The 14,624-nt window shown below is 48.3% G+C and overlaps 1 protein-coding gene across 3 annotated transcripts in view; it reads left to right on the forward strand.

The window, feature by feature from the left end:
- The window catches only part of IKBKB (inhibitor of nuclear factor kappa B kinase subunit beta), a 70,042-nt gene that overhangs the window by 18,647 nt on the left and 36,771 nt on the right, over positions 1-14,624 (forward strand). For all 3 annotated transcript variants that reach the window (XM_040994173.1, XM_040994175.1, XM_040994174.1), the window contains 11 exons: positions 2,446-2,534; positions 3,041-3,130; positions 5,199-5,323; positions 7,921-8,028; positions 9,938-10,067; positions 10,444-10,638; positions 11,544-11,658; positions 12,277-12,400; positions 12,942-13,093; positions 13,264-13,325; positions 14,156-14,265. In XM_040994173.1, coding sequence (XP_040850107.1) covers positions 2,446-2,534; positions 3,041-3,130; positions 5,199-5,323; positions 7,921-8,028; positions 9,938-10,067; positions 10,444-10,638; positions 11,544-11,658; positions 12,277-12,400; positions 12,942-13,093; positions 13,264-13,325; positions 14,156-14,265 — 1,300 coding nt within the window. The remainder of the gene's footprint in view (positions 1-2,445; positions 2,535-3,040; positions 3,131-5,198; positions 5,324-7,920; positions 8,029-9,937; positions 10,068-10,443; positions 10,639-11,543; positions 11,659-12,276; positions 12,401-12,941; positions 13,094-13,263; positions 13,326-14,155; positions 14,266-14,624) is intronic.

Genomic DNA, 14,624 nt, shown 5'->3' on the forward strand with positions numbered 1-14,624 from the left:
CCAGGTCAGACTGCAGTGGGCATTGAAGGAGTGAACCAGCAGATGGTAGACTCTGTCCTTCTCTCTCTCTCTTAACTGCTTCCCACAGCCCCTGACCTTCAAATAAAAAGAATTAAAGAAATTAAACAGGGCAAATATTTCTCAGAACTCTTCTCTGTAATTAGAGCATGAAAAATTAACTTAATAAAATTAACTTAATAAAATTCGACTTTTATGCTTTATAGTGTAGTTTTCAGATTCTCTAATCTGACATCATCACTGTTGCCAGGGGACTTAGATTTCTTACAACCTGCCAGTTGCAAAAATCTCAATATTTCATTGTTCTGATGTAACTGAGTGAGGTTTTCCTTGCTTCGCATAGTTTTCATTCTCATGTATTTGCTCTTCAGGGGCTGTGAAATGCAGCACAAACAGAGCCTAGTTTCTCCAAGATTCCTTTTCTGGCTGGGCAGCAGTTTAAATGATATCACCTATCAGACTTCATTTTTTTCAGGCATGTAGAGTCCACTTATGCAAGAAAGTAGGTGTAACTATACCTGTCAGATTGTTTAATTCCCAACTTGAGTAAGTTGGTGCACTGTTTGACAGTAGGTGATTACTCCAAAGCATGGGTTGAAGTTGCCATGTACAGGTACTTAAGCATAAAGACAAACATCTGTGAACACTAGCGGAAGACTGGGCCAGCAGCTTGCCATCCTTTCTCCCTGCAGGACCCGTGAGAACTCTTAGTGTACCTTCAGGCACTTCCCTGAATGTTTCACTTGTAGCTTCCGGGCATAGATTCTTCCAGAAAATACACTGAGTCCTAGCTTTCCTATAGTCTGCTTGTATTTATCATTTCCTGGTACTTTTGAGCAGCTTGTTACATACCAGTGTGTTGCCAGTGAACGGACATTAGATTTGTAACGTGGCCTGCTCCCTGCCAGCAGTTCAGCAGTGACAGAAACGGCATCCCTGCCAGCAATGTGGTATGGGTCAGCTATTAGAGTGTTATATTCTTAGGCTTGATTCTTTAATCAAAAAAATTTTTTTTGAAGTGATAATTGCTGAAAAGAAGATTGGTTTTTGAAAATGAATGTAGCTAAGAATAAAAAGGAGTAGACTTTTTTTTAAGATTTATTCATTTTCACTGGAAAGGTAGAATTACAGAGACAGAACAACAGAGAGAAAAATCTTTCATCTCCTGGTTCATTCCCCAAGTGGATGCAATGGCTGGAGCTGAGCCAATATGAAGCCAGGAGATTCCTGGATCTCTCATGTGGGTGCAGGGTCTCAAGGCTTTGGATTATCATCTACTGCTTTCCTAGGCTACAGGCAGGAAACTGGATGGGAAGTAGAACAGCTGGCACCCACATGCGATCCTGATGTGTGCAACGTAACGATTTAGTCACTGAGCCATTGTGCTGGACCTAGAAGGAGTGGAATTGTTTTAAATACAGTGAAAGCTGTGGGTCCTTTACTTCCTCCAGACATTAATTAGTACTTAGGCTAATCTTCTGTGTCACTTCAAGAAAAGGAGGGAATAACAGTGGAATAATGGTTGGAACTATTTGGCCGAAGGCTAAGTTTCACAGGATAGAAAGAAATACAAATTTGGGGGCCAACATGATAGTTCAACTGGCTAATCTTGCGCCTGCAAGCACCGGCATCTCATATGGGTGTCAGTTTGTATCCAAGCTGCTCCACTTCCCATCCAGATCCCTGCTTGTGATGTGGGAGACCCAGAAGAAGCTCCTGGCTCCCATCCCCTGGATGTTGTAGCCATTTGGGGAGTGAGCCAGTAGATGGAAGATCTTTCTCTGTCTTCCTTCCTGTTATTCTGCTCAGAAAAAAGAAAAATTCATAATTGGCTGTATACATAATAGCTTGGTGTTCTAACGTGGCAATCCCCCCCTCCTTTGCAAGGTGTAAATCAGTGTTTGGCTCTTTTGGTTTGACTTTCCAATGTACTTTAGGGAGTGTGCAGCTTGTTAGATCAGAGGTCCTAAGTGGCAGTGTTCTCTGCCCAGATGGCCCTCTTCTCTGCCTACTCCAGGGACTTCAGATTTCTCAACCTCTAGCTTGGAAGAGTTCCCCTTCTCACACTTTGTGGGTGTCCGCAGCACCTCGCCTTGCCATTATGCAACTTGTGGAGTTACTCCCAGGGTTTCTGACTCAGTAGGTCTGGGCTGGGCTCACCACTTGGGTACAGTAGGCAGTCCAGCAGGCAGGCCTGCTGCTCTAGACTGGGCGGTGGTCTGAGGGTGCCAGCTGAAAGCCCTTTGTTTGCTTGACAAATCCAGGTTCTAGTGGCCAGGCTCTGTGCCCTCCATTCCCCCACCCCTCCCCTATCCCCACTGGGAGTTTAGGAACTGAAGTCAGAGCACAGCTCAGGGGGACGTGGCGTTTATCTTTCACTGGAGAAGAGATGCTTACTGCAGATTCACCCTCTTTCCTCTCTCCTAGCCTCTGCACTTAGATACCTTCACGAGAACAGAATCATCCACCGAGACCTGAAGCCTGAAAACATCGTGCTGCAGCAAGGAGAGCAGAGAGTGAGTGCCCCCTAGCCCTGCAGCACGGGGCTGTTAGGGCTGCTAGGGCAGGAACAGCTCTGTATGTCTGTTTGTATTTATGCTTCCTTGCCTCATGTTTTGCTTCTCTGGGATTGCTTTTTGATTTGGATCAAAATACAGCAGAAAGTTCTTACTTGGAGGCGGAGGCCAGTTTGAATGGACCCCATTGTTCATTGCCCAAGTTGCAGGAATCCGATAAGGAAAATGGTGTTTGTGTTCTAGCCTCCACCCCCAGTTTTTGGGACTGCTACTTCTCCGAAGGCAACTTGGATGTTGTGTTTCTTGTGAGAGCCCTGGCTTCTGAGGCCGCCGGAGCAACCAGCCCTGCACTGGTTCTGAGAATGCCCGCTGAGCGCGGGCTGTGGCACTGAGTGTGTTCTCCTGGGTACTGGTGGCTCTTGGCCTGAGGGCCAGTGCTCAGAGTCCTTGTAGAGGGAACCATAACCTCATCATCCTCAGGTTTCTCCTCCTCCTTTCTTTTCCAGTTAATACACAAAATCATTGACCTAGGATATGCCAAGGAACTGGATCAGGGCAGTCTTTGCACCTCCTTTGTGGGCACCTTGCAGTACCTGGTAAGAAGTGGCATGTCTCTGCTTCTCAGCTTCCCTCTGGTGGTATTGTTTGTGGAACACCTTGTCCTGCCAGCCCTATGTGCATCTCCTGGGTGCTGAGCTCAGGTCTGGAACCCATCCAAGCAGCATGTTTGACCCTTGGGTGCCCTATGCACGCATTGTCTCTGCTGTTCCAGGGCTTTGCCAGGTCCCTTATACAGACCCTGTGTCCCTGGTGGGCCACAGTTTTGCATCATAGAAGAGAGAGTGTTGAATAGCTTCATGCTGGTATGCAGAGATCGCAGTTGCCATGAGGTGTGTCACAGAGGAGAGCCTGCAAATTCCACCTTTTCTTCATGTGTTCTGCATTGAGTATTAGAGTGCAGCACAGCTCAGAGGTCCACAGAAGCAATATTTGTACCAGACGTTGTGCTTGGAGTTCACAGTGCATGATAAAGCATTTCTCTGGCCTTCACAGGCTTGGAATTCAGCGAGAAAGTAGGCACTTCTGTGATATTCACTTGAGAAACTAAAAAATGACAGTTGCAAGAAGTACTACAACACAAAGTGCAGGCAGTGGTGCTGTGGTGTGAGGACCAGCCCATACTGCGCCCTGGGGGTGTATATGAAGACCAGACTGCATTGTGAGAGTGCTTAATGACAGACAGAGTCCTTCAGGATGAGAGGGTGGAAGGGTCTCTGGGTGAGTAGGGCTGAGTTGCTGGGTCATCACTCTGTTGATGGACAGCATGCTGAAGTCCTGAACCTGGAACCTCCAGAAGATAGTAGAGTCTGCAGGGTGGGGAGGGGTGTGTGGACAGTGACACTGATCCCCTCTTCCGGTATTTGTAGCTGGGTAGAGGGTTAGCCTTGTTCTCCTAAATCGCCTGGAGCACGATGGAGGGTTTCATGCTGGAGCTGAAGCAGGCTCCCTGTATGCCTCCATCCTTCCTCACACTGGGATTTTGTACCTCCCTTTCCCAGGTCAGGTCAGTGCCTGCTTTCTTGCTATAAGAGCTCATTCTTCATGCACTGTAGAGGGTGAATTGGCAACGAAAAAGGGATTTTGGGTGCGCCTCAGGGTAGGATGATTCAAGATGTGCTTACCACAGGCGCCCAGCAAGACTCGCTAATAAAATTGCTTATTGTGGTAGCTATAACTCCAGAATGAGGCTGACAAAAAGATTGAATTTATCCCATCTGTGTCTGGGATGCAATGTTACTGAAGCCTTTCCGAGTGTCAGTCTACCCACTATAGGGTACAGGCTCCTCTATAGAATAGAGGGACTAATGAGTGTGGTGACTGTTGCTCGGGCACCTGGGCACCTGGGCCTCAGGAGGGCCTGCTGAGTGGCAGAGCCCACACTCTGACCCAGTGTGGAGTCAGTGCTCGTAGGCCTTAGTTCAGCTGTTTGTGCGTGGCCAAACACACAGATTGGCTTGAGCATCCGTGGATTTCCCACTGGCCTCTAGTCCCTCCATGAGTGTCGCGGTTCCAGCCAGTGTGCTCAGGCCTGTCTCCATGACCTTACTGTGACAGCCTTTCTGGAGTATCCTTGTGTGAGGAGCTTTCTGAGCCCAGCTTCAGCCTCGCTGTGTTTCATCACCTGTCCTGGGCCCCCCATCTGTCTTGCATGGGTGTTAGTTCCAGGCCAAGTGTAACCACCCTTTTTCATTGTGTGGTCATTGTTCACTGAATATGCTGTGTGTTTGCCACATACAACATGTGATGCATATGGCACATGTGCTGGGTGTCTGGCACATGGAAAGCAGGTGCCGTACCACATGCGTGTGGTGTTCATGTTTCCTTTGTTCCACATGCCCATCTATAGCTAGGGCCCAACCTGAGCTAGTTTTCAGTAAGTCCCTGCAGGGCTGAGGCCCACAGGTGGAAAGAGGGAACTGAAAGCACAGTGGAGTGTGTGAGGCACTTTGACACCCTTAAAAATTATCCTAGCGCCTGACCTCTTGGCTGTCCTATGCACATGTCCAGAACAGGTATGGGCAGTGGGAGCCAGGCACCCTTTCTGCTGCAGCCCTCAGAAGAGGGGCTGCTAAGCTGTGCCCCATGTGGCATCTGTCACTGTAGGCGCCCGAGCTGCTGGAGCAGCAGAAGTACACGGTGACCGTGGATTACTGGAGCTTCGGCACCTTGGCCTTCGAATGCATCACCGGCTTCCGGCCCTTCCTCCCAAACTGGCAGCCTGTGCAGTGGTGAGTGCGGGCCGGCGCTTTGTCCTCTCCTGCTGGGTGCTTGGGACTTGGGCCCAAGTGGCTTGGCCCTAAAACTTAGCACTGACAAGTTTTACTAGAATAAAATGTCTTAAAAATTAAGTTACAATTTTAAAGAGATTCTTGGAGGATACATGTAAACTTCTAAAGATTGTATTAAGCAGTTAAAAAAAAATAACCTGTTGATAAAAGTAATACATTATTTAAGAAATATATAGAAGTTGGGCATCCCCACAAAAATGTGATACAGTGCACATGTTAATAAAATGCACCTGTCAGTTGGCTTCACAGTGTATCTGTATTTCAAAACCTCTTGATGTGGATGGTAAACGTGTACGGTTTTTAGGTTGAGAAAAGTGTCCCATGGGGGGATAGCAAAGGTTAATCTTTAGTGAAATGCATAATTTAAAAATTAGTGTTCTCTTAAATCAGAGTTCATTTAGAATTATTTCTTGGGAGACTATACATTCATTCAAATGATACTACTGTGGCTCAAGACTTTTTAAGTTTTCTTCCTTCCTTCTCTTTTCCTTCTTTCCTTTTTTTTTTTTTCTTGTAGTAGTAATGAGTTACATGGTTTATGCTTCAAATAATGTGAAAGACCATATAGTGAAGTCAGCTCACACCAGCCTCTTGGCCACCTGTCTTCCTTCCTCACAGGCACCTGATGCCACTGATTTTCATAAGAAGCCTGCTTGGATGCATTTTACACACCCAAGCGAATGGCCCTGTTTGATCAGTGTTCCTACCTTCTTTAAACAAGCAGTAACATGACACGAACTCTGTCCTGCGTGTAATTTCAGAGTGTTGGCTATTGTGAGAATACCCTTGTGTTGAGTTGAAATGGTGCAATACAATTTGATTACCTCAAGTTTTTTGTTTTAAACCAGAGTAACTTTGTTTTGGAAAATATGGAGATTATAATAAGAATCAAGTATAATTATACATCCTGCAAACAGTCTTTATCAACATGCCCATCTCCAGGACTATCTGTGGAGTATCAAGATTGATTCGTTTGAAGGACAGAGATAGGAGGAGAGTCAAACAGATCTTCCATCCACTGGTTCACTACCCACATGGCTACAATACCTAGGGGTTGGGCCAGGCTGAAGCCAGGAGCAGCTACTCCTGTCTGCTTCTCCTGTGGAGGAAGGAGGGACCTGTGCACACGCACTGTCTTCACAGCCTTCCCAGGAGCATTGGCAGAGAGCTGAATCTCACCCTGAGTGGCTAGTGCTGGAATACTCGTATCACTCACATTGGATATGTGGATACTTTATAAAGAAGATAAATTACACAGCTTTTTAAAAGATTTATTTAGTTTTATTTGAAAAGCAGATTTACAGAGAGAAGGAAAGAGAGGTCTTCAGTCCACTAGTTCACCCCCAAGTGGCCATAGCTAAGCCAAATCAAAGCTAGAAGCAAGGAGCTTCTGTCTCCCACACAGGGTCCCAAGGACTTGGACCAACCTCTGCTGTTTTCCCAAGCCACAAGCAGAGAGCTAGATGAGAAATAGAGCAGATAGGACACAAACTGGCACCCATGTGGGATCCTGACACATGCGAGGCAAGGATTTTGCTACTGAGCCATCGCACCAGATCCTGGAACCTGTTTTCAATCTTAATGTTGGAAATGCTCTGTGGTTTCCTGTTATTTGTAATACCTGTTGAGTACACCACTAAAAGGCTATGACTCATTTCACTTACTCTGTTATTGGAAGAATGGGATACTTTATAATTTTTACTCCTTAAAATTTAACAGCAATTTTTCCTTCTTAAAATATCCTTTGCTTGAAGAGAAATTCTTGCACAGCTACAGTTGGAATGAACAGATGGAGGATTTGGCTGTGTGTGTAGTTGGTTTGGCTTCTGCACAGGTAGTACACGCTGTGTCCCCGGGAGCATGGAAAGCTTCACCCAGGCCTGGGTGCCAAGATCTCTGCCACCCCAGCTCCTCCATGTCTTCCTGTGGGCCCACCTACTACTTGCCAATGAGAACAGCTTCCAGCAAAGGCGTTTCTTTTATTGGAATTCCCAAATGTTTGGGGATGACATGTGTTTGGATAGAGTGAAAGACCACCAGACCCTGGCTCAAGGTCCCAGTTCTACCCTGCTCTGGTTGTGTGGCTTTGCAGACTCCCCAATCTTCAATTCCCTACCACCAAATGAGGGACTCAGCCCAGCATCTAGGTGAATGTTCTGTAACAAGTCCTTGGTTGTCCTGAGTGTTGTTCAAATTGAAGCTACTCTTGTCACCAGGAAAATAGGGGGCCAGTTGGGTTTTGTCCAGTTTTGTCTTCCTTCGGATGATGTCTGGGTTCTTCTGTCCACACCTGATTTTGTTTGAATTAAGTAAGACAAAAAGTAGAGGAAATGAAAAGGAAGCCCGGAAGAAAGTGGAGAGGCAAGAGTCCTGTCCGCAGAGCTTGGGGTATGAGATGGTTAAGAGCCCCACTGAAGACTTGCAGACTTGTTGAGGCAGTGCTAACCCCTGTTTCAAAGGACTATGGATGCACTGCATGTCTCTTGTGTCGTTAAAATTTAGCCATGTAAACCAACGTGAGCCACTGTGCATTGCAGGCATTCCAAAGTCCGGCAGAAGAGTGAGATGGACATTGTGGTTAGTGAAGACTTGAACGGCATGGTGAAGTTTTCAAGCTCCTTACCCTACCCCAACAATCTTAACAGGTAAAATACAGTGTAATTACTGTATGTATTTTTTTTTTCTCCTTTTAGAAATACAAATCTGAAGTGATGTCTGAAAACTTTTTTTTAAAAAAAGCATTTATCTGCATTGGAAAAGTGGAGGGCAACAGATGGGAGATCTTCTGTCTTCTGATTTACTCCCCAGATGAGCAGATGGAGGATTGTGAGGACGGGGCCAGTGCAAAGCTGGGAGATCAGAAATGCATCCTTGTCTCCCAGGTGCATGGCAGGGACTCCAGGACTTGGACCATCATCATTTTCCTCCTGGGATATGCATTTAGCAGGAAGCTGGATGGAAAGTGGCATCCTCTTTTTTTTTTAAGATTTATTTACTTTTATTGGAAAGGTAATTTACAGAGAGAAAGATCTTCCAACCTCTGGTTCACTCCTCAAGTGGCCACAATGACTGGAGCTGAGTCTATTAAAGTCAACAATCAGGAGCTTCTTCCTTGTCTTTCACAGGGGTCCAGGGTCCCAAGGTTTTGGGCCCATCCTCTACTGTTTTCCCAGACCACAAGCAGGGAGCTGGATGGGAAGTGGAGCAGCCAGGATACAAACCAGTGCCCATATGGGATGCCGGTGCTTGCAAGGCAAGGATTAGCTAGTAGAGCCATCACACTGGGCCCTGGAAAGTGGCATCTATACCAGACTCCCATCCCTGATAATTTTAAAACAGATTGTCAGGGTATCAACTTGTGACTAAAAATTTGGCATCATCCATCTGACTTTGAATTTAGGACGTATTTCCCCTTATCTGCCTATAAATCCTGTTTTCTAAATTCATGTAAGAGCTTCTTAATACCTTTAGTAGCTTCTACCTTGTATTCCATTTGGTTTGCACTAGGTTTATATTCTGTTCAATGATAATTCCTTTAAAGGTGAGGACTTGGATCTTATTCTTCTTTGTGCTCATCTGGCCTGATACTGTGTGTCTCAGTCAGTAGTCTGGGCTGTTGGGGTGGCATTACGGTCTGTCTCAGGAGTCAGATTGTGAACAGTTAGTGACTGACGTCAGAAGGGGCAGTGACAGGTGGCTGAGAGTATAGTGGACAGGCCAGGGGAATATCTGCAGAGCTGTGTGGACAGACCTGTGGTGTCCTGCAGCAAGTTGCTGAGGGACACTGCTGGTCAAGAGCCAGGGTGAAGGTGGGCCAGAGGGAGAGATGGAGTGAACAAATGGGGTTTGAGTGCATATTAGGGGGCAGTTGTGGAGGGCCTGAGGCCGGGGGAGGAGTGTAGGCCTGTCTTGTGAGTGTCCACATGCTTCAGAAGTTCAGGACTAGGGTGAGTGTGGGGCTCATCTGGAAGCAGGTCTCTTCTGAGGGATGTTTTAGAAATGAGACTGGGGATCCATAGGCTGGAAATGTGAAGTTAGGGGCTGAGTTAGCAGGGCAGAGGAGAGGGAAGTAGTTAAGTTGCTTGGAAATGTTTGTTTGTTTGCCCCTAGATAAATTCATAACATTTTAGTGATTGTTATTGGCTGCTGCTTATGTGCATAGTAGTAAGTTTCACACAGGCTTGTACTGTTTTGGGGGTTTTTGTTTGCTTGTTTGTTTTGTTTTTTTTTTTGCATATTTGAGAGAGTGAGGCTGCGTCCTCTGGTGCACTCCCCAAATGATTGCAGCGGCCAGTAACTGGAAACTCAGTCCAGATCTGCCACATGAATGTCAGGGGCCCAAGTATTGGAGCTCCCATGGCTGCCTCCTGGGGTGTGCACTGGTAGGAAATGAGATGTGAATCGGAGTCAGGAACCCAGGCCAAGCCGCCTGATATGGGCCACAGGCGTCTTTCTCTCCAGGCCTGGGCCTGCTCCAGGCTTACAGTTTTCGGCTGGCATACAGAGCAGTTGAGCTTGGCTGTGGCTCTCTCCCAACACTCTTACCCCATTCAGCATTCTAGTCCAGCGCCTGGAGAAGTGGCTGCAGCTGATGCTGATGTGGCATCCCCGGCAGAGGGGCACAGATCCCACGTATGGGCCCAACGGTTGCTTCAAGGCCCTGGATGACATCTTAAACTTAAAGGTAAGCATAGAGCCACGTTAGCCCACAGGCAACGGCTAGAGTCTTCAGTGGGACACAGTAGCTGTGGTGAAAGTGAAGTGCATTGAGCAAGGCAGGTTATGGCCAGCCCGATCAACAGGGGCCATCAGGTTCCCATGATGGGGTTCAGGGGGAGGCGGCACGGCGGTGCTGAGGGCCATTGGCTGTGTGGTTAATGCCATGAACAAACAGGAATGTCAGACAGGCAGAGTAAAAAACAGGACCTTTGGCTTCCCTTCCTTGCGATGGCCTGCATCTTGTGTGCTGGGTCATGTTGAGGGCAGCAGAGAATTGAGGTAGACAGGTGAACATCTGTCAAGAGCAAGTTTTGTCCAGTAACATCTGGGTCTTCTTGCAGCTGGTTCACATCTTGAACATGGTCACGGGCACCATTCACAGCTATCCAGTTTCCGAGGACGAGAGCTTGCAGAGCTTGAAGGCCAGAATCCAGCAGGACACCGGAATCCCAGAAAAGGACCAGGAGCTCCTGCAGGAGGCAGGCCTGGCATTGATCCCCGACAAGCCTGCCACTCAGTGTATCTCAGATGGCAAGGTGAACCCCCACCCTGAACCCCACCTTCAGAGTGCAGCTGCTGTCATGAGCCTGCTAGCCTAATCTCACAGTTTATATGCCAGCATATTGTATATTTTTGTTGTAAGTTGGAGTTTGGATCCCCTGTGTGGGATAGAAGACACAAATCTCTTTGTGCTTGACCTGTTGCTTCCAAACCGTTCAGAGAAGCTTTCTTTGCCATTTTTATCAAAGAAATGCTCAATGAGTCTCCTGAGTCTGTCAAAACTGTCTAGCATCACCTCTGTGTACAAGGCTGTATGTCACACTTGTGTTAACCCCAACAGTGGAAGGTGCAGGCCCCTCAGGCCAATTTATGGAGATGGAGTAAGCATGGGAGAGCCCTCTTCAAAATACCTGTGTCCCATTTTTGAGTGCCTGAGTTTAAGTCACAGCTATGACTCCAATTCCAACTTCCTGCTTTGTGGAAGCCAGCAATGAGTGGTTCAAGTGGTCAAATTTCTGCCACCCGTGTAGGAAGTCTGAATTGAGTTCCAGGACCCCAGCTCTGACCCAGCCCAGCCCAGTCCCAGCTGTTGTGGACATTGGGGAAGTGAACCACAGAGCTTGCTGTCTTGTTCCCTCTACCCTGCCCTCTCCTGTCAAACAACATGTGAGAAACAAGTGTTGCATATGGTGGTATGTAGTGGGTTTGCAGATTGCCAGGGAATCCCACCAGACAAGGTCACATGCTATGGTAAGCTTCTTAGATCATGAGTGTAGGCTGGTGTTGGATGAGGCTCCTGGGAGGCGTCGTCCATGCCAGCTGAAAAGGGTGCCCCAGGGAGCAGTGGAAAGTGCTCCCGAGATGCAGTCTTGATGTCAGTAGCAGGAGGGAGGAAGGGTTTGGGGCTGGGAGACCTCACTTTATTCTTGTCTTTTTGCAGCTCAACGAGGGCCGCACGCTGGACATGGATCTTGTTTTTCTCTTCGACAACAGCAGAATCACCTATGAGACTCAGATCTCACCACGTCCTCAACCTGAAAGCGTCAGCTGTATCCGTAAGAACAGCATTTCCTCATCACATGATCAGTTACTGCACTTGGGACAGGCCAGAAAGGAGATGCATGGGTGGGAGGGGCAGCATCAGGATGATTGGTCTGTCCAGCACCCGGCACGTCCTTCTTTCTGTTAGGATGTGCAGGCTGTAGCTGTGGTTAATCAGTCAATTCCCACCTCCTGATTAGAGCCTTAAACTCAGGACCGTTTAAGCTGCATATTTGTTCAAGAGACCAAAACCAAAAACACCCAAACCAACAAGTACAAAAGAATGAATAGACATTGAGAAGTAAGTTGGCCCCGTCTCCATCCCCCAGCCAATGAGTTCTATAAAACTTTCTGACCATAAATGTACGAACAGAAGAGCTTCTGGTGAAAGCAAGTGGACGCTCGTGCCTGAGAAGGAATCTCCGAGGGTTCCCAACACGTTCCCTCGGGCCAGACCAGCAGCTGACACATACTCAGGCTGCAAGAGGCACCTCGGAGGTGTGGGCCAGAAAGCAGGCGCCACACTGAGTTACGTAACAGGAAAGTGGTTACATAATTTCTCTAAATATGAAAGAGCCCGGGATGTGGTGAAGCTGAATATGGCTCACGGTGGCCTATGTCTCTGTTTCCAGTTCAGGAGCCCAAGAGGAATCTCCCTTTTTTCCAGCTGAGGAAAGTGTGGGGCCAGGTCTGGCACAGCATCCAGACCCTGAAGGAGGACTGCAACCGGCTGCAGCAGGGACAACGAGCTGCCATGTATGTTGCCAGGCATTCTCTGGGCTAATGTGGTTCAAGTAGTAGGGCAGCATTGGCTGCAGACAGGTGCCCGAGACAGGGACCCAGGAGCAGCCCCCCCAGAGACTTGGTGGAGACACTGGCTGGGGTGGGCATGTAGCATTGGCTGGGCTGAAAGCCTTCTAGACCTGATGAGGTACCTGTGATTGGCACATGGAGCCTGAGGGCAGCCCTGAGGGCCAGGCTGGTTCACTACAGAGGGGCGGGCAGAAGTTGGAACATACAGAACTTGTTGTAGGTGGGCTAGCAAAGCTCCCCCAGTTATCAGGTGTGAGACTTACCCCCTTGCATAGTTATAGCTCATTTGAACTGCACTTGGATCCCTTTGTGTGGGACCCGCCGGACCCCCTGAGGAAAGTGTGTGGTTTCAAGCAGCTACGGTAACAACAACAGCAGTTGTCACTGCAGGCACCTCCCTTGATGCCTGAGGGGCTGTGACTGGGCAGGGAGATGGCGTTTGGGTCCCAGAGGTGCTTCAATATGTTTCCTGCTGTCCCTGCAGGATGAATCTCTTACGTAACAACAGCTGCCTTTCCAAGATGAAGAATTCCATGGCTTCCATATCTCAGCAGCTCAAGGCCAAGTTGGATTTCTTTAAAACCAGTATCCAGATCGACCTGGAAAAGTATAGTGAACAAACCGAGTTTGGAATCAGTGAGTGTGTTGTTTGCAGCATTTATAGGGACTCTTCTGGGCTGTTTCTCTTTATGAGACTCCTTTTGCCCTGTAATAATAGAGTCACTTGTTTTGGTTTTGATTTAATGGTGTTTTTGTTTTGTTTTTACTTATTTTCACTTTCTTTTCTTCTTCTTTTTTTTACTCAGCATCAGATAAGCTGCTGCTGGCCTGGAGGGAGATGGAACAGGCCGTGGAGCAGTGTGGCCGGGTAGGAGACTCCCTCAGGGGCCTGGGTTACCAAGGGGGTGTGGCTTACCTCTTCCTTCCTGCGCTTTCCCATCGAGTGCCAGGTTGACCTCCTATGGCAGAAATTGAGTTTTCCTTGCCTTGTTCTTTGACCCTAATCAGACTTGCTGGAAGGCATCAAGTAGCCAGTGAAGGGAGCCCTGGGGGTGGGTAGAGCTGCTGTAGGTTTAACTCAGGAATGGAGCATCGAGTGCCCTTAGTGGAAGGCCTAGACTTGTTGTGTAGCCAGTCAGGAGCTTTCTCCTGAAAGTGTAAATCAGGCTGCAGAAGGGTAAGGCACTGTGGCAAGTGAAACCTGGCACAGCTTGCAAGACCCTGGGCTCTGGGGTGACTTGGTACCTGCTTTCAGGACTCCATACCCATGGGTGGATATTACCCAGATGGTACTTTATTTCATGCTGTCATGGCCCTCATAACCTTCCTGCATGAACAAAGGGGTCCAGGCCTCCCCACATGGGGGAACAGATCAGAGAAGAAAATGTCACGTGTGTTCAGCCGCCTCTAGATGCAGGGAGCTGTGCCTGGCCTCTCCGCTCTTGTGGCCCCAGTAGCTGTGTGTTTTAGGGATGAGGAGGCTGCAGTTGGGAGTTAACTTGTGCATAGGTCACATAGCTAGAAAGGGGTAGGCCGAGGCTGGACCCTGGTCACTGACTGTGGAGTCTGTGTTCTGTTCAGCCAGCTGGTAGAGTCTTCCTTGTGTTCTGAGGGCCCTGTCCTGGCTGCCCCCAGCGAGCTTGCATCCCAAGTGGCTCAGGTTACGTCAGTTGACATCAGCACAGCTTTTCTCATCAGGAGAATGAAGTGAAAATTCTAGTGGAGCGGATGATGGCCCTGCAGACCGACATCGTGGACCTGCAGAGGAGCCCCATGGGCCGGAAGCAGGGGGGCACGCTGGATGACCTGTGAGTAAGACTTGCACAGCACACAGCCCCCTACACCTTTCCTTGGGGTCAGGAAAGCAGAGGGCATGCTGGATTGATCTGTGAGTGAGACCTGCACAATCCCACCTTCCCTGGGGGGGTCAGGGAAACAAGGGGCATGCTGGATGAGACCCAGTTGGCACACAGCCATCTACATCTTCTCTGGGGGTCAGAAAAGCATGGAGCATGTTGTGTCAGTGAGACCACACACATAGCCTACCACCACCTTTCCTGAGGGACAGGGTCACCAGACGAGACTTAGTAGGGCCCTGGGCAGTGGGGTTCCAGGTGTGGGGGATGAGCTAGGCACTCACTGTAGATTCCAAGTTGCTAAGTAACCA

Source organism: Ochotona curzoniae, unplaced genomic scaffold, assembly GCF_017591425.1.
Source record: "Ochotona curzoniae isolate NIBS_2020 unplaced genomic scaffold, NIBS_Ocur_1.0 contig_899, whole genome shotgun sequence".
Classification (NCBI taxonomy): domain Eukaryota; kingdom Metazoa; phylum Chordata; class Mammalia; order Lagomorpha; family Ochotonidae; genus Ochotona; species Ochotona curzoniae.